At 36.0% G+C, this 26,178-nt stretch overlaps 4 protein-coding genes across 4 annotated transcripts; 3 read left to right on the top strand and 1 right to left on the bottom strand.

Annotated features, from left to right (window-relative positions):
* Positions 1–1,809: 1,809 nt before the first annotated feature.
* Positions 1,810–5,531, top strand: LOC100789621 (AAA-ATPase At3g50940). Its single transcript, XM_003517160.5, has 2 exons — positions 1,810–3,035; positions 4,658–5,531. The coding sequence occupies exons 1-2, from the start codon at positions 2,040–2,042 to the stop codon at positions 5,174–5,176; spliced, it is 1,515 nt and encodes a 504-aa protein (XP_003517208.1). The 5' UTR covers positions 1,810–2,039; the 3' UTR covers positions 5,177–5,531.
* A 5,039-nt stretch (positions 5,532–10,570) lies between these two features.
* LOC100789094 (AAA-ATPase At2g18193) lies at positions 10,571–12,222 on the top strand. Its single transcript, XM_003517159.5, has 2 exons — positions 10,571–11,637; positions 11,745–12,222. Exons 1-2 carry the CDS (start codon positions 10,648–10,650, stop codon positions 12,150–12,152), a joined length of 1,398 nt encoding a protein of 465 aa, XP_003517207.1. The 5' UTR covers positions 10,571–10,647; the 3' UTR covers positions 12,153–12,222.
* A 652-nt stretch (positions 12,223–12,874) lies between these two features.
* LOC121172731 (uncharacterized) lies at positions 12,875–19,214 on the bottom strand. Its single transcript, XM_041015041.1, has 5 exons — positions 19,062–19,214; positions 17,791–17,857; positions 17,659–17,706; positions 13,744–17,541; positions 12,875–13,575 (listed from the first exon to the last, which is right to left on the bottom strand). The coding sequence occupies exons 1-5, from the start codon at positions 19,212–19,214 to the stop codon at positions 12,875–12,877; spliced, it is 4,767 nt and encodes a 1,588-aa protein (XP_040870975.1).
* Positions 19,020–24,232, top strand: LOC100527533 (phosphatidylinositol/phosphatidylcholine transfer protein SFH12-like). Its single transcript, XM_006572777.4, has 15 exons — positions 19,020–19,204; positions 19,416–19,554; positions 19,722–19,929; positions 20,388–20,487; positions 20,629–20,895; positions 21,110–21,187; positions 21,282–21,383; positions 21,463–21,512; positions 21,683–21,782; positions 21,906–21,980; positions 22,147–22,209; positions 22,911–23,037; positions 23,264–23,421; positions 23,699–23,779; positions 23,894–24,232. Exons 2-15 carry the CDS (start codon positions 19,530–19,532, stop codon positions 23,903–23,905), a joined length of 1,446 nt encoding a protein of 481 aa, XP_006572840.1. The 5' UTR covers positions 19,020–19,204; positions 19,416–19,529; the 3' UTR covers positions 23,906–24,232.
* Positions 24,233–26,178: the final 1,946 nt, after the last annotated feature.

Below are 26,178 nucleotides of genomic sequence, written 5' to 3'. Positions count from 1 at the left end.
CAAATTGTCTTAAGATTCCTCCTTGTATCAAAATTCATAAAATTTCATTGAAAATATTCATTGGGTAACTATGATTATTGAGATCTTAAATTGTAGTATTTAATTTCTGTTGGTAATGTGTTCACAACACCAAGTTCGTTACAGCTAGAAATGCTTGTTTGCGAGGTTATGAAGATATGCATAGATTTTATTAGTGCATTCAAAAGAGAGAGAGCCAATCTTTTGTGAAGTGAACTGTAACGCAGCGCATGGTTCTGGTTAGTTGTAGACATCTTGTCATTGGTGTGGCTTCATAAGCAAAACGAAAGGTGATTTGATTTGTTTTCAGAAAAAAGTTGGGAGGCATGGAAGTGCTTAAAAAAGACTATATCTGCATGGGATCACAGAATATTTTTGGGGGCTGAAATTGTACTGCACGCAACAACTAAAATCCAAAGTACTCTGGCACTCTGCTTTAGGCAGGGGAGTGACGCTGGAGCAAGGGTTAGGGCAGTGTCGCCCGCACATTGGTTGAGACGGCTGAGGGGAATCTGCCACTGATTTTGGTCAGTGTTCCATCGTTTTACGTGGCAGGACTCACTCCAATTCTCTTTTGTCCCTACTCCTACCCTATGCACATGCACCTTCTCAATCTTATTCTTTCAAAACAACGAATATCACACTATAAAAAGTAAATCTTTGCCTTAAACATGTTTAAAATTCAACCATGTCCCTCTGCTTAAAGCAACCTGAACATTTTTTTATAAGTCTCGTGGTGTCCTACAAATGGAAAAAAGTTTTGATAATATTTAAAATCTCATAAGTCTAGGTAATGACCCATCCGAGTCAATCAATACTTTGGTCCCTCAGCCTAACTTATATATAATATTTTAAGAGAAAAAAAAATTATGCATTCAATTTTTTTTTATATAATCATTTAATCATAATTTATCATGTATATTATAATTTAAAATTTTATTTTAATATATTTAGTATAAAGATTTATATACTATTAACTAAATGAAAATCATCTTAGATGTGATTTATAAAATAATTATTTATAAGATCAATAATTTTTTAATTACAAAATAATTTATAATTTATGATTAAATAATAATATAAAAAAATATGTCAACAATATTCTAATGAAATTCTTAATCCTCATTAATTCATACTTTATTCATTCGTAGAGTAAAACAAAATATACTTAAGAATTGTCACTAATTTTCTCTTCATCCAATCCTTTTAGGTTAAAAATGAAAATAATTTTTTTATATAAAATCCTAAAACTTTAAAAAGAATCATACATCATGTTATTTTAACAATAAACACCCTATTTCAAGCAACCAACAAAATTAATTATTATTTTTTTAGAACACAAATATATATTTTACATCATGTTATTTTAGAACACAAATATATTTTACAAAAGGCAATCATGTTTAAGTTAAGATTATTATAGAAAACAAAAAGTTTTCATTCAAAAATTTAACCCAACCACCTATTTTCACGTAAGTTAATGGAAAACAAAGTCAATTGCTTGCCTATATTATAGATTTAAAATAAAAAAAAAATAGTAATGTTTATTTATATCATTATCTTATTCATTAACTGTGTCAAATTGGGTTAATTTAATCTTGCTTAAAGTATTTATCTTAATTAAACGCGAATGTCATCTAATTCATTTAAATTTAAAGATGAACTTGAGTTAAAATAAATAAATAAAAAATTAACCCAATCAAAAGTTAAGAATGAACCGGAGATAAATCTAGTCCGAGCTGACTCACATTCTTTATAATTGTTACATTCTATTATAAGAAAAACAGAGAGAAACACATACCCTACCTTTTGCCCGTAAAAACAATTTAAAGAAAGATGTGAATGACATTATTGAATGAAAAAGGAGCAAAAAGGAAAAGACATACACAATGGGATTTCGGGTTTTCCACACATACATGCACCTTGTAATTCCCAATAAAAACCGATAGATGTGATGATCCTCAAAAGACATAACATTCCCTCCCCTGTCTCCAATATTGATTAGCCTTAGCCACAAAACAATGTTTTCCCCAAGAGACATGCCTTCTCCATCCTCAATCTTTTCTGCCTACGCCTCCATGACAGCCTCCATCATGCTCCTACGTTCCATGGCCAACGACCTCGTTCCCCAACCAATCCGTGGCTACCTTTACAGCACGTTCCGTTACCTCATAAAGCCTCGCTCCCCAACCCTCACCCTCATCATCGAAGAGTCCACCGGCATAGCCCGTAACCAAGTCTACGACGCTGCAGAAGCGTACCTCTCCACCCGTGTCAGCCCCGAAAACGAGAGGCTCAAAATCAGCAAGAGCGCAAAGGAGAAGAAATTAACCGTTCGGTTGGAGAAGGGCGAGAAGGTAGTCGACTGCTTCGACGGCGCGTGCTTCAAGTGGAGATTCATCTGCGCGGAATCCGAGAAGAACAACCCCAACGACCACAGCAACAATAACAGCATCTCCGTACGGTCCGAAAAGCGGTCTTTTGAGCTGAGCTTCCCGAAGAAGTACAAGGAAATGGTTCTGGACTCTTACCTGCCCTTCATTCTCGAAAAGGCCAAGGAGATGAAAGACGAGGAAAGGGTTCTGAAGATGCACACTCTCAACACCTCGTATTGTTACAGTGGGGTCAAATGGGACTCTATAAATCTCGAGCATCCTTCAACTTTTGAGACGCTGGCGATGGAGCCGGAGTTGAAGAATGCGGTGATTGAGGACTTGGATAGGTTCGTGAAGAGGAAGGAGTTTTATAAGAGGGTTGGGAGGGCGTGGAAACGTGGCTACTTGCTCTATGGCCCTCCTGGTACTGGCAAGTCTAGCTTGATAGCTGCTATGGCCAATTACTTGAAGTTTGACATCTTTGACCTCCAACTTGGGAACATAGTAAGGGATTCTGACCTCAGGAAACTGCTTCTGGCGACTGCTAATAGATCCATTTTGGTCATTGAAGACATTGATTGCAGTGTGGATCTGCCAGAGCGTCGCCATGGTGATCATGGACGTAAACAAACTGACGTACAGGTTAGTAATTCTTAGTCACTATCATGCCCCTTTCCCAACTAAATTCTATTTTGCTATTTTTACTCAATAGATGTTGTTTTGCTAATTATTGTCTTCAATGAATTATTAGAAAAAAAAAATACTAGTTTATATTCGTAGACTGTATTCAATCAAATATTGTCATCTACCAACTTTTCTTTTAATGGTTAATTTATTAAATCTTATACCATCATGATTTTTTATTAATGAAAAATATAAACACTTGTTTACATGAATTTTAAAAAATAAAACATTAATTAAAATAAGAATAATGATATTTAAACATCATGTCATATATATCTTGAATAGATCATCAATATTTTTTTTATTTATCTTCTTGTTATATCATATTACTTATCATATTTATATATGTAAAAAAAAAATTGAGAGTCAATTACTACCAGCAAGATTAATATATAATTTAATAGATTAAGAGATATTCATTGTCTATAAATAAAAAAAATATTATTTATCATATTTATACATTTTTATCTTTTTTTGTTATTTCTAAATGTCAACTAGCATTTTGGTGTTCATGTAATACATTTTTCCTTAAAACAAATAAGAGTTAGGCTAAAGACGGTTGAGGCTATGGCCATGTACCAAAAAAAAATGCGAATTCTTGGCCTAAAATGGTTGTTTTGCAAATGCGAAGCCAACCACGTGGCTTCTGATTGAACTATGCAAAGTAGTACAATAGAGTATTGATCGTGCTCCTGTTATAGAACCTGATAGGCGATAGGTTCATTACTTTAGCGTGTGTGTCTCTTTGGAGTCATTTTCTCATTAGTGGAGAAACCTTTTTCTACCTTTTTTCCTGCTAGTGGAAACATGCCGTTTTTAAAAGCACGCCCTGAATTGGTAAGTGGGGACCGTGGGACTACCTTGCAGTTGATAATTGGTTAAGAAATTGGGTCTTGCCGGTAATTTAATAAATTGACAGTGAAGTTAATATAAAACCATCCAAAGCATTTTGCCACATCGTCAAAACGCCACTTCCAAAGATCCAAAAGGGCATATCACTATCAATCCACGCAATATTTCAGTTCTTTTCCTCTTGTTTGTTGTTTTCTGTTTGACAAATAGCGAGAGAAAGTGAGTACAACGTACCTGTGGTTCGAAGGTCGTTGTTAAATGTCATTGGATAGTGGATGCCAAATAGGATGATCTTCCGTGTAAAGCTTCTATTATGGACTGGTGTTGCTATCGTATTTTAGTTTATTTTAGTAGGACATGTTATCGGAATATTTTACATTGCTTATTTTCATGAGAATTTAACACCATCCATTTATAAAAAGCAAGACCATGTTAGTGACGCCTTCAATTTTCTTTAACCCGCGTGTGCTAAGATGTTGTCGAAATATTTTATATTGATTTTTAAGAAAAAAAAATTAACACCTTCAGTTATTTATTTTTTCTCATCTCAATGAGTTGATCAAGTGAAATAACATAAATAATTTCTCACACTACAAAATAAAACCCATGCATATACTTGCTCATTTTTCAAGTTCAATATTGTTGGTACAAAATCATCACTGTCATTGTTCAAATTTGAATGCTGAAATTGATCATAAGCTAACCGTGCATCTGATGGATGGATGCAGTTGACCTTGTCTGGATTACTGAACTTCATAGACGGGTTATGGTCTAGTTGTGGAGACGAGAGAATCATCATATTCACCACCAACCACAAGGAGAGGCTAGACCCAGCACTGTTGAGGCCAGGAAGAATGGACATGCACATTCACATGTCCTATTGCTCCTACCAAGGCTTCAAGATTTTGGCCTCAAACTACTTAGAAACTCCCTCTGATCACCCCCTCTTTGGTGAGGTAGAGGGGCTAATAGAGGACATACAAATAACCCCTGCGCAAGTGGCAGAGGAGCTGATGAAGAACGAAGACCCTGAGGCCACACTTGAAGGATTCGTGAAGCTACTTAAGAGGAAGAAGATGGAAGGTGATGTGTGTGAGAACTCTACTCCTGATAAAGCAGAACCTACTCATCAGCAATCTAAGAGGCGCAAGGTTGGTTGCAAGCAAAAACGAGGTGTTGGAATTAACAAGAGCATTAGTGGTGTCACTCAAATAAGGACAAGAAGAATGAGAGGGTGTAGTTTGTAATCACCTGGTCTCAGAATGTGGTAAAATAAGATTGTTGGAGCTACTATTTGTCTCTAGAAATTAAAGTTTCTGATGTAGGCTTTCAGGCTTTTGTTACTATTAATCAATTGCTAAGAGGCTAGCTAGCTACATGCATTTCCTATCCAAACTTTGTGCTTGAACTTTCCTCGATGTGTATGAGGAGAAGAAGAGATTGAAAGGGCAGAGTGTGATTGCTAGTATCAGTAGATGAACAATATCAGTATGTACATGTAATTGCGTATATAGTTGTAGTCGTAACAATGGTCACTGCCCAGCATATTCAAACACAAGGTTCATCTTTTCCCATAACCGGAAAGCTTGGATCTGTTTGACATGAGAGGTTTGTTTCTGTTTTTATTTTATTTATATAAACAAGTGTAATGACCCGTAAAATTAAAATAATTGAAATAAAAACTAATATGGAAAGGCATAAACTTGTGTTTGTACATGCTTAGAGATGGGAATTGACCAAGCTGTTTAACAAGGGTTTATGAAATCAAATTAGATTTTTTTTTATGAAATATTTTTAATCTAACTTATTTCAAGCACAAGGTCAAATTAGTTTTTTTTAATGAAATAAATTAGGTTAAGACTCGTATAAAACTCTATTTGGTAAAAAAAAACTCATACTTTAAGTCATTAAAAAAAACCTTATAAACCTTTTTAACTCATTTTTTTTTCAGTAGTATTATTATATTAAAAAATTTAAAATCCATCAAAATCATACATTTGTTATTCTTTTAATGTTTAGCACGTTAACGTACGTAAGGAATTAAGCTTATAAATTTATTTAAGAATAATTTATGTTTTTATTTATTTATATAAATTAAACTCCAGTATCAGAATTTTACACAATTAAATGTCAGAATATTAAATTCTCACAATTAAAATTTCATAATAAAATATTAAATTCTTACAATTAACGAATAACTAATGTCATATTTATAATTAATGTAATTAAACAAGTTCATGATTGAGATACGTTAAATTATTACAATTAAATGTCATATAAAAATTTAAATTCTTACAATTAAAATATAATTAATGTCATGTTAAATTATAATTAATATGATTGAAAAATAATAAAGATAATATTAAATTTGCATAATTAAATTCACACAATGTTTTAAATGAAAGTAATAAAGTTTTAATATTATTTTGGGAAAGAAAAAATGTAATTAACATAAACAATAATGTCATATATAATTTTATTTATTTATAAATAAAATAAGTTAAATGTCTTGGCAAATATGGTGATAGTGAGAAGGGAAGATGACTAGCATTCAAATCTTGCTTATAACATCTTTATTATTTTTTAAAGGCTCAATTACATTGTTTTTTAATCACATGGTATTAATATGAAATATTTATAAATTTTTTTAATAATTAATATCTACTAGCAATCCAACTAACCTTTTTAATGAGATTTCTTATATTAATCACTTCTTTTTTCATCTACAGAGATGATTCTAAGACATTACTTTAATCTAATCAACAAAAAAATTGTTTAATTACGTTGCTTATACCTCCTACTTTCAAAGTTTTGCATATATTGTTTCTACTTGCACCTAAGTGCTCGTGTCCGCAATCCAATGTTAGTGTCAAATAAGGTGCACTACTTAATGACAATTAATGACAATGGATATTCAACTAATGGGTAAATTTTTTTTTTGCAAAATATTGAAAATAAGATGGCAAATTTTTCAAAATTATAAAAGAAAGCTAGGAGATAAAATGTGTAATTAATTTTTAAATTATCAATATTAATTTTAATGATATTAGTATATACAGTATATATTGTTTTTTTTTACAGTTTGTATTGTTTATTTAGTAGTAGTAAATATATGTATAGATAAGATAATAACAATTATTTTGGTAAATTTTTAATTTCATTAATATTATTTATTTAATCTCATGTTTTAAAAATAGAAAAACCTAATTAATATTACTTGTTTTAAGCTTTAATATGAATAAAATCTTCCAAAAATCAAAATAAATATTTATTCTAAAATGATAAAATCATTTTCAATTTTTTTTAAAAAAAATTACCCTGTATGAAATTGAAAAAGTCAAATCTTTTACTTTACGTGTTATTTCAAAAATCTAATATTTCTATTTTTCTTTTGCAGAAATGAAATGACAGCTATACATAAATAGGAATGACAATGATCAAGATTTAAATAGGGTCCTATAGTATTCCTTATATAACTTTTAAAATATTTATTATAAAAATTAATAAATTTATGGTTTGATTTATAAATAAATGACATATTGGAAAGTGAAAAAGATCTTTACACTATCAATAGATATATTACTTTTTATATTTCTCAGAAAAGGCTATATATATATTTATATTATCATTTAATAGTTTCTATATAAAAATATTAAGAAAATTTATAGAAGAAATTGTAAAAGTTATTACTATAACATGAATCATGAATCAACGAACGAAATCGTTTGCTTTCCCTGTGGGCGGGTGTGCGTGCTTGCCAAGTTTACGCGTATGTTCAGCGGCCTAAACGAACCAAAAATGATACAATAATAAATGGGGCATACCCCGCTGTTAAAGAAAATTAAAAGTCTCCCTAATACAAGAAGACATATATCAAGATGTTAAAACAAATGCAACAGGTGCGCTTGTCTATACATAAGAAATTTAATTTTGCTAATAACCTCTATTACAGAAAATTGATAATCTTCAAAAATCAAAAATCAGTTTGTTCCTAGACAGCCAAATGCAGTAGACTGTAATTGCTATAGCCAGACAACGTAATTTTCCTTGAACACCTGATGTGGATCTGCCCCTAATTAAAGAGTCAGTAATGCGCTGTAAAGAAGTGAAACGCCTGCGGAAAGGAGTCAAATCACGAATGTGAGCCCAAACTTGGAGAGATTTCCTGCAAGAAAAGAACAAATAAGCATTTGACTCAGGCTCATTTGAACATAAAGGGCAGAGGGAACCCTTGTTCAAAAAAGCAACTTTGTCAAGAGTAAGCAGCCAATTCCTTTTAGCAAGCCACAAAATGAAAGACATCTTAGGGGGGATTGCTGGGTTCCATATAACAGAACACCAACTAACAGTAGGCTTGACACCTCTAATGTATTCATAGACTTTGTCAACAAACAATTGTTCATTGGTGCTCCAAGATTGAATCCTCTTTTTGGCCTCTTCCGTACTTAACTCTTTAGAGATAATAAAGTCTCTTATTTGAATGATTTTCTTTATCAAAACTGAATCTGATGAAGAAGTATTGTAATTCCACACATCGCTCCCTCTGAAATAGTAATGGTGAACCCACCGAACCAATAGAAAATCTTTCTTACAATGAAAGTCCCACAGGATAAGGGAAAGAAGCGCAAGGTTCCAGTCCTTGAGATTAAAAAGGCCTAAACCCCCTTCTTTTTTCGGAGAACAAACTACTGACCAAGCAACCAAGGGCTTGTTTTTGCCAATATCCGTTTTGCCCCACAGAAAATTACGGCACGAAGCATTTATCCGGTCCAGAACAGATTGCGGCAAAGGAAAAATCCCCATCCAGAAATTCACAATTCCTTGAATAACCGCTTTGATAAACTCTAACTTACCTGCATAAGATAAAGACTTTTTCCTCCATCCCTGAATCAGGCCAATAATCTTGGAAAGCAAGGGAGCATAATGACATACATTTAATCTAGATGATAAAAGGGGAACACCCAAGTATCTGAAAGGGAAGTCACCCAAGCTAAATCCAGTAAGCTGCTGAATATGAGAAAGCTCATGAGGCCTAATACCGGCTGAGTATATGGCAGATTTATCAGAGCTGATGGAAAGCCTTGAAACCCTATAGAAGTGCTGAAGCTTGGCAAACATAGTTGACACAGAAGGGATATCTCCTCTAAATAGAAGCATAATATCATCTGCAAAAGCCAAATGAGATAGCTGAATACTTGCACAGTTGGGATGAAATTTAAAATTGACATCATCCTTGAGGCTGCTCATATCTCTGAAAAAGTACTCCAAACAGAGCACAAACAGATAAGGGGAGAGAGGATCCCCTTGTCTAAGACCCCGCTGCCCTTTGAAGTGACCATAAATGGATCCATTGACTGTCACACTAAAGGAAGTGAAAGAAACACATTCCATGATCCAAGTACAGAACTGGGCTGGGAAGCCAATGGACTTAAGCATCCAATCCAAGAATTTTCAGGAAATGGAATCATAAGCTTTATGCAAGTCAATTTTCAGGAGGCATCTCGGAGAGGAACTTTTCCGGGCATATTTGCGCAAAATCTCTTGAACTAGGAAGATGTTGTCCATCATCTTTCTGTTCTTAATGAAAGCAGTTTGAGTTTCCCCAATAATAGTTTCAAGCTCTGGAGCTATGCGGTTGGCCAGAATTTTAGATACAATCTTGTATAACAAATTACAGCAAGATATGGGTCTAAAATGGTTAACCTGGGAGGCCTGATCATGCTTAGGAATAAGGATTTTTTTTTTCTTGTAAAAAAAATCCTTATTTTGATATGGACTGGTTTGAGAGGTCCCACTTCAATTAGACCAAAGTCCTTATAAACCAAAATTCAGCATTTATTTTTTTTTAAAAAAAAATCCTTAGAAGGAAAAAAGGTTCATCATTTTGAAAAAAGAAAATATTTAATGTCATCACATTGCTCTTCCGTGAAAAAAAAATAAAAAGTTAAAAATTCTATTTACATAGTATAATTTTTATTAAAAAAAGTCATATAATAAGAAGAGATATAAACTTATATAAGTCTTGAATTCTTTTTTTATATGAAGGTGGCAAAGTACATCATAATTTTAGTCTCAAGTATTTTGGATAACCGTGAAAATTAAATTATTATTATTGTAGTTGATTATAATTATAATCAATTTTTATTATGGTAAGTTTGCTAAAAAGCAAGTTTAAGATAATCAATTTTGTTTGAGTACAAAAATAAAAAAAAAAAACTTTTATTTAATAAAATTTTAAAAAATGGTGTTATGAAGGTGTAAAGGAAAAAAAATTAGTTGAAAAGTTTGGGAATATTATTTTAAAGGGGAAAAAAAAGTTGTTCACAAAAATCCTATAAATTTTCAAAGACATGAAAAAGCTTTATTCTTTTAAAGGTTGTTAATACATTTTTGTTAATGTCCTAAATAAGCAGATTATATTTTGAACAATCTTTTTTTTTATAGAAAAAGACATAGCTAAAATGTTAAAATTTCAGTTGTCCCAAACAACTCTGACTTTCCGAGAGTGTGCAGAGGAAGTTTCAGCACAACTATTCATCAATAGTCAATAATAATCAAAATATAAAAATAATAAGAAAAGTATAGCTTAGTCTGCAAGCTTTGAAATTATTATAAATAAGTAGTGGGTTTCCACACAATCTGATTCATCCTTGCCTCATCTGAGTCATCTCCCATCTTCCTTCACTTAACATTTCAGTTCATAGTAATATAATACACCATGGGATTCTACACACAGAACCTTTTTTCTTCTTTCACCTCAGCTTCATCATGGTTCGAGGTGTACGCTGCCTTCTCCACATTCATGATGCTCCTCAGAACAGCATTCCATGACCTCATTCCCCAGCAATTCCGATCCCTCATTGTCTCAAAGCTAGAGTCCTTCTTCACCAAATACCAACCAAATAACGAAATCCGTCTCAAAATTAACCAATTTTGGGACGAAAATTCGGGAGACCGCAATGAACTTTTCGATGCTGCCCAGGAGTACCTCCCCACCAGGATTTCTCACACCTACAAGTCGCTCAAAGTTGGGAAACTGCAAGACGAGAAGCACATTGAGCTCGCAGTGGATGGAAGTGAAGACGTTGTGGACGAATTTGAAGGCACCAAATTCACTTGGAAGCTGGATGAAGGGTCCAAAGAGGACTCTAATAATCACAACAAGAAGTATAGCTTTGAATTAACCTTCAATGAGAAGCATAGAGAGAAAGCATTGGATCTGTATATTCCACATGTGCTTAAAACATATGAAGCCATAAAAGCTGAGAGGAGGATCGTAAGGATCTATTCCAGGTTAGATGGGTATTGGAACGATAGCGAGTTATCGCATCCTGCCACATTCGACTCACTGGCCCTGAGTCCCGAGTTGAAGAAAGATATCATTGATGATTTGGAACGGTTCCAGAGGAGGAAGGAACATTACAAGAAAGTGGGGAAGCCTTGGAAACGTGGCTACTTGTTGTATGGACCTCCTGGAACTGGAAAATCCAGCCTTATTGCGGCGATGGCGAACTACTTGAAATTCGATGTGTATGATTTGGAGCTTACTTCTATTTATTCTAACTCGGACCTCATGCGATCCATGAAGGAAGCATCTAACCGTTCCATCGTTGTGATTGAAGACATAGACTGCAACAAAGAGGTGCAGGCTAGATCAAGTGGTCTTTCAGACGATCAAGATTCAGTCCCTGACAATGAGGCTGCCAAGGTTTGTTTTCATGTTCTGTATTGTATATATTAGTACTACTCATTAATTGATCATTATAAGCAAAACACATTCAAGTAATGACAATTTTCTTTTTAATTGATGCACAGGTTAAGACAAATAGGTTTACTCTGTCGGGTCTGCTTAACTACATGGATGGTTTGTGGTCAAGTGGTGGAGAGGAGCGAATTATAATATTCACTACTAACCACAAAGAAAAAATAGACCCTGCGTTGTTGCGCCCTGGTCGTATGGACATGCACATTCACTTGTCCTTCCTCAAAGGCAAGGCCTTTCGAGTCTTGGCTACCAATTATTTGAATATTGAAGGAGATCATCCACTCTTTGAAGAAATTGATGGACTATTGGAGAAATTAGAAGTCACCCCTGCAGTAGTAGCAGAGCAACTGATGAGAAATGAGGATCCTGATGATGCTTTGGAAACATTTGTTACATTTCTCAAAGAAATGGACAAGGATAGTAATTGCCACTTAGAGTTAAGAGGGACTAGTGAGTAGGGACTTTTGCTGTATTCAACTTTCCTGTTAAAGTAATAAGATGATTCATTGAAATGCTGTTTCCTGTTTCTGTTGATAAGGAACCTGAATTGTAAGGAAAAGTTATTTCAAGGTGTATTTAATATCGGAATCTTTTGAATTGGTTTTTCAGAAAGATCAGATGTCCGTTTACAGCCTATTCAGTCATTTACTTTATTAAGTCACGCAGATTCAATGGGAAATATTGCTGTGTTCCAAGTTCCAACTTTCATATCAAATGTATTTCATTCTTTTCCCTTTCTTTACAATTACAAAACTGAGATAATATTTCTCATATGATTTTCATCAATTTCTCAATTATAAAACAACAATATGTGGATTTTTTTTATATCATCGGATAGCATTTATTAAGAATATAGTATCATGCCTTTGTTTGAGTGGAAAAGTCCATGATTTGGATGCAAGAAACTTTAAAACTGCATGTGATACAGAAAGGGAATCAAAAGGGAATACTGGCTTCGAGGGCCAATGCCTCCTAGAACGAAGAACAGGGAAAAAGGCAGGAATGTATATTATTCTTATTGATTCACTGATTATTACATGTATATATAGTAAATTGCCTAACAGAATTCCTATGCCTATTCTTAGGAATATTCCTTGCTAACGGAATTGGATAGGAATTGCTTCTACGAAGATCTGAGCAAATCTTTCACCTGCCAACTCAGCATTTCAATCTTCAGTCTTCACACATACTCATCAAGGTATGCAGGCTTACTAATTTTCCTTTTACCACTTACTGCTTGTACCCCTGTTTCTGCTATCCTATTGCTTTTCTTTGTTTTTGTGATTTCTGCTTCCTCTGTGCTATCAACTTCCCGAGGCCCTTGGAGAATCACCTTGTCCTCAAGGTGATACTCCTGTTTAAGTTGATCCCAATTTTCCCAGGATGTCTCATCTGGGGATAACCCCTGCCATTGAACCAATACTTCCCACGGAGCATTCTGGTTATCTGCAGCTTTCCGATAATCCAAAATAGCCAATGGAGTTATTAAAGGTTGGTCATTGAGGAATTGTTCTGGAAAGTCAGCTATACGAACTACATCAGGTTCACCGCGAAATGGTTTAAGTAGGGAACAGTGAAAAACTGAGTGAATCCGAGTTCCCTCCGGTAACCTCAAACGATAGGCCACTGCTCCCACCTTGTCAATTATCTGAAATGGGCCGTAATATCTTTTAGCCAACTTGCCAGAAGTTGACTGTGTTCCCCTCGCAGATCGCTGCCGGTACGGCCTGAGTTTCAGAAGGACCCAATCCCCGATTTGGAAGGATAACTCTCTTCGTTTAGCATCTGCTTGTCGTTTCATTGACTCCTGTGCCTTTAACAGTTTCTTTCGAATGCTCTGAAATACTTCATCACGGTTCGTCAATATGTCATCGACGGCAGCTATTTGGGAAGATCCGGCAAGGTAATCAGGAAAATTAAAGGGCTTCCGCCCAAATGTCACCTCATATGGAGTCGATCCCGTGCCCACGTTCCACGAAGTATTGTGGGACCATTCAACCCACGGAAGCAATTTGCCCTAAGTTCCCGGCCGGTGGTGAACGAAAGAACGCAGGTACTGCTCGATAATTCGATTCATCACCTCAGTTTGTCCATCACTCTGAGGGTGATACGCGGAACTCATCCGCAGCTTCGTGCCACTCAGGTGGAAAAGATTTTGCCAAAAATGACTGACAAATAAAGGATCTCTGTCGGAAACGAGACTCCTTGGAATACCATGCAGCTTAACGACGATGTCGACAAATAATGATGCCACCATATGTGCCGTATGTGTCGTTGGTAATGAACCTAAATGGATTCCCTTTGAAAATCTGTCAACCACCACAAGAATAACGGTCTTTCCTTGACACGGCGGCAGCCCTGTAATGAAATCTAAGGATAGATCCTCCCATGGCCGCGCCGGTACCGGTAACGGACACAGTAATCCCGCAACACGTTTGGTCTCGCATTTAGTTTGCTGGCACTCCATACATCGAGCCACAAATTCAGCGACATCTTGTCGGAGTCCCTGCCATTGAAAATTCTCAGATAAACGAGCAACAGTTTTCGCGACTCCCATGTGTCCTCCGGTTGGAATAGCATGATACTCTGTGAGAAAAGAGTGAATTAGTGGAATATTACGTGGCAACCAGATACGACCTTTATATAATAACAGGTCCTTTGCAATAGTGAAATCAGGATGTGACTCAGAGCTGTTAGCAACCTCCTGGAACTGCTGAATATATTGGGGATTTTGGCGTAATTTCTTGTGCAATTCATCTAAAAAAGTCAAACATGGGACTGAAAGGAGCAGGGACATCGTGGCAGTGTGTGGCATGTGCTCTGGTAGTCGAGACAGCGCGTCAGCAGCTTGATTATGTGAGCCCGAACGATATTGAATTGTGTAATTGTACCCCATTAAACGAGCCAAATAGGTATGCTGTTCTGGGGTCTGTATGACCTGTGTAAGCAATTCCTTAAGGCTCCTATGGTCGGTGACAATTGTAAATGGATGGCCTAACAAGTATTGCCTCCACTTTTTCACTGCTGCTGTGATTGCAAACAACTCCCGTACATAGGTTGAAGATCGAAGAAGCTTGGCCGTGAAGGGCTTACTGAAGTATGCAATGGGATGCCCCTGTTGGGACAACACTGCCCCCATTCCAATACCAGAAGCATCCGTCTCCACCGTGAATGGTAGGTGGAAGTCTGGTAATGCAAGGACCGGAGCCGTGGACAACGCATGCTTAAGTTGATCAAATGCCATTTGTGCCTGAGAAGACCATTGGAAGGGCTCCATTGTTGTAGCCTTGACCAGGGGGTCGGCGATCATAGCATAACCTTTGATAAAACGTCTGTAGAATCCAGCTAAACCTAGAAAGCTGTGTAGAGCTCGTGGTGACTGAGGGATTGGCCACTGGACCACGTCGGCAACTTTGGACGCGACAGGTTCTACCCCCCGTGAGGAAACTAAATGCCCCAAATATTCCACCTGCGACTGTGCAAAGGAGCACTTAGACAGCTTGAGAATAAAATTGTTGTCAAGGAGTACCTGAAAAGTAAGTTCCAGATGTTTCAGATGGTCAGAGAAAGAAGGGCTGTAAATCAGGATATCGTCGAAGAAGACGATGACAAAGCGGCGGAGGTAGGGCCGGAAAATGAGATTCATAGTAGCCTGAAAGGAAGACGAGGCATTGCAAAGCCCGAACGGCATCACTTTGAACTCAAAGTGGCCGTGATGTGTCCGAAAAGCTGTCTTCGGAATGTCGCCGGAATGCATGCGTATTTGGTGGTAGCCCTGCAACAAGTCGAGCTTGGAGAAGCACTGAGCACTGCCCAATTCATCGAGAAGTTCGTCAATCGTGGGTATCGGAAATCGATCCTTAATTGTGATCGCATTTAAGGCTCTATAATCGACACAGAAGCGCCATGAACCATCGTGCTTCTTCACAAGTAAGACGGGGGACGAAAACGGACTAGTGCTGGGTTGGATCAACCCCTTTTGCAGCATTGAGGCCACTTGCGCTTCTATTTCCTGTTTTTGGAAGTATGGGTATCGATATGGTCTCACATTTACGGGAGTAGCTTGGGGTAACAAGTGTATATGATGATCGGTTTCCCTCGCCGGAGGCATGTCCTGAAGGGGATGAAACAGAGAATCAAACTTAGTAAGTAAGGAACGAATGTCCTCCGGAAAATCAGCACTAGAAATCAGGTTCGTATCAGATGGTGCGACGGTAATGTGGAAATATAAACCAGGACTTTGTCGCCGGAGAAGACGCCAGAATTGTGAGGAAGATAACATCCCCAGGGTATCCTCTGTGTCGCCTTGTAATGTCACCAACTGATCTTGAAAAAAGAATTGCATACAGAGCTTGGTATAATCCGTAAGAACGGGCCCTAAGGTTCTGAGCCATTGAACGCCCAAGACTATGTTGGCGCCCGAAATCGCCAAGACATACAAATCAATGGGGAAGGTAAGGCCTTGTATTTCAACAGGAATTGCTTCGCAAACATAGTTGCAGGTCAGATGCTGACCATTTCCTACTAGCACCTGTAATGGCTTTGTTTCGTGGCACAAGAGGCCCAATTTCGTGACCATCTGCAGTTGAATGAAGTTGTGGGTACTAACCCCATCAACTAAAATGAGCATGGGCTGGCCGGAAAGCTGGCCTACAAAACGGAGGGTCTCCGGGGCAATATGGCCTGCTAAAGAGTTAAGGGAGATTTGGGTCGGGTATAAATCCAAGTTATCGGGCGGGTCGGGTGGTGGGTGATGGGTTAGGTCTGGAATGGGTATATGAGAGGGTATGGGTTCTAGGTCATCTGAAATGAGAATGAAAAATCGAGAGGAGCATTTGTGTCCCCTGTGATACTTCTCATCACAGTTGAAACAAAGCCCTTTCTCGCGGCGGAGAGCCATTTCATCGGGGGAGACCCGTTTGAGGGTTGGGGTGGACATGGGAGTGGTTGGAGGACGAGGGGGTGGGGGTGGGTTCAATAACGGAGGTAGGGTAGGCGCGGGGAGGGAAGGAGGAGGGCCAAGCTGAGGCGGAAAGGGAGTTGGGTTGGGTGGTCGTGACCGCGGAGACGGACGTTGGTCAAGGACCTTCTCTGCCTGTAAACGCGCAAGCCCAGCAGCTTGCACCATAGAAAGGGGATGATGCGCTTGAACTTCTCGGCGAATCTCAGGGGAAAGGCCCGAGATAAAGCAACTCAATAAAAGCGGAGGGGATATGCCCACCACACGAGTCGCAAGATCCTCAAACTCAGTCAGATATTGGGCCACTGTCCCCTTCTGCGTAAGCTTGAACAAAACACCAGTAGGGTCATCGTACGGGGTCGGAGCGAAACGAGCACGCAAGGCCTGAATGAAGGATGACCAAGAGGTGAAATGGTTGTTCGCCTTCATCCATTGATACCAAGCCAATGCGCGACCTTCCATATAAAACGAAGCCACGGTGAGTTTATCTTGTTCTGGAGTACTATGGTACTCAAAAAATTGGTTGATCTTAAAGATCCAACCCTGAGGCTCTGAACCATCGAACCGTGGAATATCTAACTTCATATGATGTTGTGACGCAGGTGTAGGTGACGTAGGAGAAAGAGGAATCGGAATCGGACTCGATTGTGGTGTGGTGTTCGTACGCTGAAGAAGCTCCTTGAGTTGAAGGGTCAGGGCATGAACAGATTCGCCCAAATACATATTCTGGGTAGTAAGGCGAAGCAGGGCATCCTCCAAGCGGTCAGAGGGGCCTGGATTCTTCTCAGAATCAGGCATTAGGGCAACGAGAGCACCAAAAGTTGATACAGAAAGGGAATCAAAAGGGAATACTGGCTTCGAGGGCCAGTGCCTCCTAGAACGAAGAACTGGGAAAAAGACAGGAATGTATATTATTCTTATTGATTCACTGATTATTACATGTATATATAGTAAATTGCCTAACAGAATTCCTATGCCTATTCTTAGGAATATTCCTTGCTAACGGAATTGGATAGGAATTGCTTCTACGAAGATCTCAGCAAATCTTTCACCTGCCAACTCAGCATTTCAATCTTCAGTCTTCACACATACTCATCAAGGTATGTAGGCTTACTAATTTTCCTTTTACCACTTACTGCTTGTACCCCTGTTTCTGCTATCCTGTTGCTTTTCTTTGTTTTTGCGATTTCTGCTTCCTCTGTGCTATCAGCATGACATGTGTTTGTTCATGTAATTATAGTTTAACACTAAAAATTTGGCGTCCCTGGTTCCTTGCCTCATTTCTCATCATAACATCAATTCAGCACACCATTATCCACAATTTTTCCTCATGTTCTTTCTCTCTTGTACCCTGTAATCCGGTAGTTTCATACACTCTCCCTTTACACGATTATCAGTAACCCTATTGCAAGTTATCCAATTGGAAACATGGAGTGACTTGTGGATATGGACATGACCAACACATATATGATATAAGATACTCGGGTGAACCAGTAAAGTGAGTGCAACAAGGAGGGACAGGAGAAAATGCCTAATATAAGTCATATCATCAAATCAAAGTATTTGTTGAATTTTCTAAACAATGAATGATCTTGAGAAAAGTATGAATTCATAGAACATAGATTAACCCGCATAGCAATTCTTTTCCAATTCATTGATTAGGAGTGGAAGAGTTAATAGGGCTGTTTCGTTTCGTAGGATTGGAATTATGAGGAAGGGAGTTCTTATTAAAGGGTTGTCAAATGTTTTGAAGTAATATATTTAATATATATTTTCACCATTTTTTATTATTCAAAATTAATTATTAAATATATTTTTAATATAATAGATGTGTTTTTATTAAATATTTCTATTTTTAATTTCAAGAATGAGTGAAGGAGATGTTTGGAAGAGTATGGAAAAAACTTATTTAAACTTAAATAATTTATTTGTAATTTTTATAGAAGTTTTTGAAAACTTATTTCAATAAGTTTTTTGAATAATTTTATTAAAATAAGTTCTTTTTATTAAAGTTTTCAAAATGAGTTATCCATTTAAAAAAAAAAACTGGGTTGGATTCATAAACATATTCATTGGATAAATATTTATTTATTATATAAAAGTAAATATTTATCCTGTATAATATACAGAATACTAGTTACCAAAAATTGAAATTAAAAATATGAAAATGAGATAGAATAATAGTTGAGTTTGACTGTTGAGTTATGGGCAGTGAGAAGAAGGAAGAAGCACGTGGCGATCAACTATAGATTGTGATATGAGAATGACATATGATACGATAATGATACATATATGAATGGAATGGAACAACCTTGCATTTCGCCCAAACCAAACCCGTCGTTGTTATATCTATCTATCTTATTTTCTAATTCTGAAATAGCAGAGAAGTTCACGGTTTTGCTGAGACTTGGTCAGCATTGTCAATGGTGCCACACTGTCTCTTACCCATTTTTCCAAAACCAACTATTTTCAGGATTATGGATTTAGTTAACCCTCCATCTTCTCTATAACCTCTCTTTCTTTCTCCCTGCTTCTCTTCGTTTTCAATAGGTAAATACATCTTTCTCTTCTTCTTCTTCTTCTTCTTCTTCTTCTTCTTTCATAACTAACGCTAGTCTTGTCGGGTACCGTTTCATTGCAACATTTTTTGTTGTCTTGTTTTTCGCTTTTGGTTTATCCTTAATGCAACGTAGGACAATGGTAAATAGAAAAAAGGTGGTGTCGTGTGTGTCTAATGAATTGTTGGTTGGTGGGGTTGCAGGCAGGGCATTTGGGAGTGTCTTTGTTTCCTTTCTTGCCCTGTATGATATGAGTGCTTGATTCGTTGTCTTCAAATCCTGCAAGGCCAGAGGAAGCAATCAACTCAAACGACACCATGTCTGGAACTATGTCTCCTAAAGGTTAACTTATTTATTGTAGGCCTTGCGTTTTCCTTTTCACGTCGATTCCTTATCCTTGCCCATCTTTCTAAATACCAACATATTTAGCTTTTGAATGTTATTAATAATTATTATCTTTAGTGTGATGGATGCGGCCGGCTCTTGAATATTGTCATGTGTTTTTGTAGGTTCTTTCAAGAAGAAAGCAATCAATGCCTCTAACATGCTGAGGAATTCTTTGACCAGAAAGGGTAGGCGAAGCAGTAAGGTCATGTCCGTTGAAATTGAGGATGTCCACGATGCTGAGGAGTTGAAAATAGTTGATGAGTTCCGTCAAGCTCTTATTTTGGACGAACTTCTTCCTGCAAAACACGATGATTATCATATGATGCTTAGGTCTTGTTTCCTTCCTATGTTTTTCGTTCGTGATTGATCCGGATTCTCTGCATTCGCATCTCAACGCATTCACACATTAAGATGAAAAATGGACGACTCATATTTTATCTCATTCAATCAACTTATAGTGTGTTCGGTTTCACGTTTCAAATGTGATTTTCAGAAGCTAATAGTTATAGCTTCCACATCTTAAATGTGATTTTTCTATTCTCAAGATATTTACAAACATGCTATTTAAACATTGGAAATCTTTGTTGTCCAATCTTCATCTAACGGTTATACATGCGTGCAAAAATGATTACACTGAATCCGGTTTCCATTTATCATATGGCTTGCATGTTGCATGGTTATTGGTTCCTTGTCCTAGAATGGGTGTGTACTTGCATATCATGTCATGTCATTGATTAAAATAAGAACCTGAAACTTTTCTTACACTAATTTTGTATTTTCTTGTATAGATTCCTGAAGGCCAGGAAATTTGATATTGAGAAAACAAAGCAAATGTGGTCTGAAATGCTCAAATGGAGGAAGGAGTTTGGTGCCGACACCATCACGGAGGTACTTGTAACGACAATATTTTGTGGGGCTTGAGGGGATTTGTTTATTATATTATTGTATCCTATTGCTTTTCTTGTTGGCAGTTTTTTTTTTTAGCAAGTTTATTTTCTCTTTTTAACTCTTTTGTGCCCTTTATACCAGGATTTTGAATTCAAAGAAATTGATGAAGTATTGCAATATTATCCCCAAGGACATCATGGAGTGGACAAAGATGGAAGACCTGTGTACATAGAGAGATTAGGCCAAGTCGATGCCACGAAGATGATGCAAGTCACAACCATGGATCGCTATATCAAATACCACGTAAGGGAATTTGAGAGGACATTTGATGTAAAGTTTGCAGCCTGTTCAATTGCTGCAAAGAAGCACATCGATCAAAGTACAACTATCCTGGATGTGCAGGGAGTGGTAAGAGAAATAGTTAATTGTATATGCCAAGAATGAAGTCATAATTTATAAATATAATTGTACATTTGAACATGGCTTAGCTTAAAATGACAAAATGTACAAAAGCTTAGAGATGGTATTTTAGTGGACACAATTAATCCTGATATCACTAATAAAGGAAAAATTGGAAAATATGAGAAGTTGCTAAAACTTTAATATTGTATCAATGCCGCAGGGGCTTAAAAACTTCAACAAACATGCTAGGGAACTCGTTACTCGCCTTCAGAAGATTGACGGTGACAACTATCCAGAGGTGTTTTTTTTAGTTTTTGTACTTAAGTTGAATTTTATTGTGAATGAATTATGGATTAGTGAGTAATATTATGTTCTTGATTGCTTCATTGCAGACCTTGAATCGCATGTTCATCATCAATGCAGGTTCTGGATTTAGGATACTGTGGAACACCGTAAAATCATTCCTTGATCCTAAGACCACCGCAAAAATCAACGTGAGCATATAAACCTTATCCTAAATCTACTTTTTTGGTCAGAAAAATATAATTATGTCGCTCGAACATAAATTTTCAGGTTCTTGGCAACAAGTATGACACCAAATTGCTAGAAATCATTGATGCAAGGTGAGTTCATGAATAGGTGGAATATCTCAGCATTTGGTTTTCCTTATTTTACAAGTACTTTTAATCTCGTTGATTTTCCCTCCTTTCCTCTGATTTCATTCTCCATGTTAAAGTCTTCATATAAAATTGACAAAAGGTTATTGAGAAGGTTCTTGGTTTTGCTTTGCCAGTGAGTTGCCTGAATTTTTAGGAGGTACTTGTACATGTGCTGATCAAGGAGGCTGCATGCGCTCTGATAAGGGCCCTTGGAAGGATGCAGAAATTATGAGGGTAGGCCTACAATCCATTTTATTTTTCGTTTTTTCCCCTTGCTTCTCAACTTAGAACTTTAGTTGATAATTCATGTACCATGTATGGATCCGGATTCCTAAACTTACTGTTATGCAAATGCAGATGGTTCAGAATGGTGACCACAAATGTTCAAAAAAAAGTGTGTCACAAGGCAAGGAAGAGAAAGAAAATTCTGAGGTGAGATAGCTCTTCCTAAGCTCTTTGATAATACATTTCATTTTCATTTAGTTGTGCCTCTTCAAATGCTATTAGCTTTTCGCATATCATTTTGATATTTTAGAGACTATCAGTGCTTTCTGTCATTTATGAAATTTTGGACTAATAAATGAGCATACATTTCTAGGAACACAAGACTTCCAAATTGGAGGCAAATCACACCCCTCACCTTTCTCCAGTTGTTGAAGAGGTATGTTAAATATCCATGCTAAATCTATTTAAAAATAAGACAACTTTCAGGACGTAATGGCGGATGTAAAGTTCTAGATAGTATACTTCTAATGTAAATACAAATTAAGAGAACATTCAATCTATAAGTTTATTTATTAATAAGTATTTTTTTTTACACTAACGCTTATTAAACTTGATTATTCAAACGATAAATTGTAAAACTAAACATGTCAACTGATCATGCATGTGCCTTTCCTCTTCCGCTAGTTTCATGAACATTTTAAGTGTTCTGTTTTATGTGACTGGCTTTTAGACGTGGGCTACTTCCTTTGGAATGCTGTGCACCATTATGCAGATATTGTGTAGTATCTTTTGGTAGTTTCATATGGCCATAAACTTATGGCAAATGTTAGGGCCATGTTAAGGAATTAAAAATGAAATGTTTTTATTTTAAAAGTATTATTAATACAAATCAAGTATGACTTTCAATGCACTTCCAGCGTGATTTTTAATTAATTTTTTTATTCATTAATTCTTTAACCTGCACAGCTGTACTTTTAGATATTCATTAGTATAGTTTATACGTTATGAGGAGATCTCACAACACGTAGGTCCTTCTGAGCATTAGTAGTTTTGTAGATCCATTGAGCTCCCTCATCATCATGTTATTCTAGTTTTTGTTTCCTTACTTTTAACTTTCTGAAAAACATAAGCTCACAGGTCCCTGCTACTAAAGCTTCCCAGCCTAAGGACTTATCCCCGATGGCTGATAAATCTGCTGTGAAAAAAGTTGATGAGAAAGCTTCCAAGCCTCAGAACACGCCTGATAAAACTGCAGCATCAACAGGTACACACGGAGGATGGAATTTTATTTCTTTTAAGAATTGATTTCCTTTATTATCTATGCCAAGAATATTTCTTTTTAGCAACAAGTATGCAAAAGTAAGAAGGTCGCGACTTGTGAGTGTCTCAGTGTCCTATATTTTAAGCATTAGTTATAATTATGTCGGAATGTGTTCATGTCGTTTGGTGTGTCTGTATCAATTTGCCTGGAACTGCCTTGTCTCGTGCAGAGTTTTCGACTGTGATGAAACGCATGGCTGAGTTGGAGGAGAAAATGGTCACCATCAACAATCAGCCTACTGCCATGCCACCTGAGAAGGAGCAAATGCTGAATGCAACTATAACTCGAGCCGATGACTTGGAGAAACAACTTTTGGCTACCAAGAAGGTAAATTCATTATACTAACTTGTACATGTAACTGTTTCCATTAAATTACAACTTATAAGAAGAACCAAATCAGTTATTAGTTTCATTGCAAAGTTTATTGAAATTAAAAATAAAATAAAAAATCACAAGTCACTTCCACAGTACCAAATAACTTGTTTTAACCGTCTCCATTATTTAAGCCAAAGTGCTTACTATTTCTGATTGTTTTTGTTTTAAAAACCGAGGTTCTCTCTCATTTTCCTTCGGATGTGTCTTGTTAATGGTTCTGCATTGTCAGGCTCTGGAGGCTTCACTTGTTAAGCAAGAAGAGCTTTCGGCTTATCTTGACAAAAAGAAGAAGAAGAAGAAGAAGAGATTTGTATGTACCCCAACAATAGAATATTATACCATATTACCTTAACTTTGCTATTTGCTACAGAATTATTTGGTTACTGAAGGATTTTTGTATAACACTTTGCTTTTTGTAATGCAGTTCTTCTTTTAAAGAGCAAATCCGTGGATGCCCTAACAAGAGGTCCAGACATTAACGGGGAATTAGATTTTAGTTTCTGCCTTTCAGGAGACTTCCCAAATGCCCTCTTACAAAAATGTTCAATATGCGAACTAGTAAATATTCAAAACGACCAGAAGAAAAGCATAATGCTCAAAATATATAAATTATGCTGATCAGAATTTTGGTCTCTATTAGGATAGGACTTACTCTCTATGTATAGTATATATAGGGCTATGGCGCTCTGCACATTATGCAAAGCCTGTCCTATTATTATGTCCGTACAGAATAAATCAATATCTAGTACAAAATTAGAGAGTATGTTTGGCATATTATATATATGAAGTATAAGCTAACCCACAAAAAGAGCTCTCTTTTCCGGTCTAACAACAAAAAAACAGTGACAAAAGGGCTTCCTGTATATAGGACCCTTTTCGCTAAGTACGGTTTTGCCTTTAGCCCAATGATAGATTAATCTTGGGCTCTTGCTATTTACACCCCAGTTTTGCTAAGTACACCCTTCTACCTACCCATTATATTCTTTTACTTAAAGAAATACACCATTTTTCCTTTCTTGAAATGTATTTTCAGAATTATATATACTTATTCCAGAAATGTATCTCTGAAACTATGTTTCATAATTCTAGAGATATACTTTCGGAATAATATATATTTTTCAATAAAATATCACTTAAGAACTAAGATGGTTGACGAGAAATTTAAAAAAAGATGATAAATATTTATTTTATACCCATGCTTGTTAATCTTATTTTTATAATATCATTAGTATTCTTTAAATTCTATCTAAAATCTTATTTTCATCATATTTTTATTATTCTTTAAACCCTAATTTTAAGTTATCTTCAACATATATTCATTATATAATCCTACGTTTTCATAATAATAGATCAAGTATAACAATGTATATTTTTTTCCATAATAAGACTTTTGTCTGGTGCACTTTAATTCCTTGAAAGAGGAGATAACAAGATTTCACTTCCTTTGACTCTTTTTATTCTCTTTATTTTTCGTGATGGTAGTTAGGGTTAAGAGAATACTCTAATATCAAGCTAGAGACCTTATTTCACATTAGTTAGTAAGTATTAACCATTTTATAATCACTACACTCATCAAATATTAGTTATCTCTAAAAACTACTCAACTTAATCCACAACAATTAATCATTTATTTATTAATTTTCAATAAGTCACATACTTCTCACATGAGATATTAAATATTACATTCTTCCACTTGGCTTATGTGACATTACCTAACATCATGGGCAAACAAATAAATTAATTAAACTTACAAATGCACATTGAAATGACTAAATTATTTCATACATTGAACACATCATAATTTCATAATTAAGAATACGTATCTAAGTCATAGCGATTTTACATTACTTAATCAGCATAATTCCTTTCATGTACCACAGTTTAGACTTCTCCTTAATATAAACATAATTAGAAGCACATAATAGTCCAACACAATGCCTTTATTTAAGACAATGCTTGTTTGTGTTACTCTAATAGAAACATACATGCAGACATAGAGAACATGTAATTAAAAACATATCATAAATGAGCTCAAAGTGTCAACAATCCAAAACAAAAGTAAACATTACACTCAACGATCTTTAATAACAATAATGTTCATATTTTCAACATGCTCAATAAATATCTTGGGCAATAATCCATTTATCAAAGGATCAGCTATCATGAGATTTATGTTAATATTTTTTATTGACACTCTTTGTTTATGAATTTTTTCTTTCACAACAAAGTAGTTTAATTCCATATGTTTAACACCTTTAGAGTACTTGTCGTTCTTAGAGAAAAACCTATTGTGGAGTTACCATAATACATTTTTAGTGGTTTGGAAATATTGTTGACAATTCCTAGTCTTGAAATAAAGTTATGCATCCAATTAGTTCGAACTATATCCTCAAAATAAGCTACAAATCCAACTTTCATAGTGGATGTAACAACAAATTATTTTGCACTCTTCCATGATATTGCTCCTTTGGCTAAAAGAAATACATAACCAATGGATAGATTTTCTTGTACCCACACATCCAACAAGGTCTGAGTTTGAATACCCAACCACCTAAAGGTGATTAGACCTCTTATATATGAGCATGTGATCATTTGTTCTTTATAAGTATCTCAGAACCTTTCTTTACAGCTTTCTAATGTTTCATTCCCGAATTATTTTGATATCTTCTTCACATTCCAACGGCAAAGCTTTATGTCCGATCGAGTAGA

This window comes from Glycine max, chromosome 1, assembly GCF_000004515.6.
Source record: "Glycine max cultivar Williams 82 chromosome 1, Glycine_max_v4.0, whole genome shotgun sequence".
Lineage (NCBI taxonomy): Eukaryota > Viridiplantae > Streptophyta > Magnoliopsida > Fabales > Fabaceae > Glycine > Glycine max.
This window is presented reverse-complemented; position numbering and strand designations above follow the sequence as displayed.

What these genes read in the sequence shown, in the direction of transcription:
- LOC100789621 (XM_003517160.5), top strand. Translation starts at nt 2,040, where the DNA reads ATGTTTTCCCCAAGAGACATGCCTTCTCCATCCTCAATCTTTTCTGCC. An exon ending in GTAAACAAACTGACGTACAG is followed by an intron (nt 3,036 to 4,657) that starts GTTAGTAATTCT and finishes GGATGGATGCAG; the next exon opens with TTGACCTTGTCTGGATTACT.
- LOC121172731 (XM_041015041.1), bottom strand. Translation starts at nt 19,214, where the DNA reads ATGTATTTACCTATTGAAAACGAAGAGAAGCAGGGAGAAAGAAAGAGA. An exon ending in AGCAATTCCTATCCAATTCC is followed by an intron (nt 17,542 to 17,658) that starts GTTAGCAAGGAA and finishes TCTTTTTCCCAG; the next exon opens with TTCTTCGTTCTAGGAGGCAC. An exon ending in AATTATCGAGCAGTACCTGC is followed by an intron (nt 13,576 to 13,743) that starts GTTCTTTCGTTC and finishes CTTCCCAAATAG; the next exon opens with CTGCCGTCGATGACATATTG.
- LOC100789094 (XM_003517159.5), top strand. Translation starts at nt 10,648, where the DNA reads ATGGGATTCTACACACAGAACCTTTTTTCTTCTTTCACCTCAGCTTCA. An exon ending in CTGACAATGAGGCTGCCAAG is followed by an intron (nt 11,638 to 11,744) that starts GTTTGTTTTCAT and finishes ATTGATGCACAG; the next exon opens with GTTAAGACAAATAGGTTTAC.
- LOC100527533 (XM_006572777.4), top strand. Translation starts at nt 19,530, where the DNA reads ATGTCTGGAACTATGTCTCCTAAAG. An exon ending in TTTCTCCAGTTGTTGAAGAG is followed by an intron (nt 22,210 to 22,910) that starts GTATGTTAAATA and finishes ATAAGCTCACAG; the next exon opens with GTCCCTGCTACTAAAGCTTC. An exon ending in AACTTTTGGCTACCAAGAAG is followed by an intron (nt 23,422 to 23,698) that starts GTAAATTCATTA and finishes CTGCATTGTCAG; the next exon opens with GCTCTGGAGGCTTCACTTGT.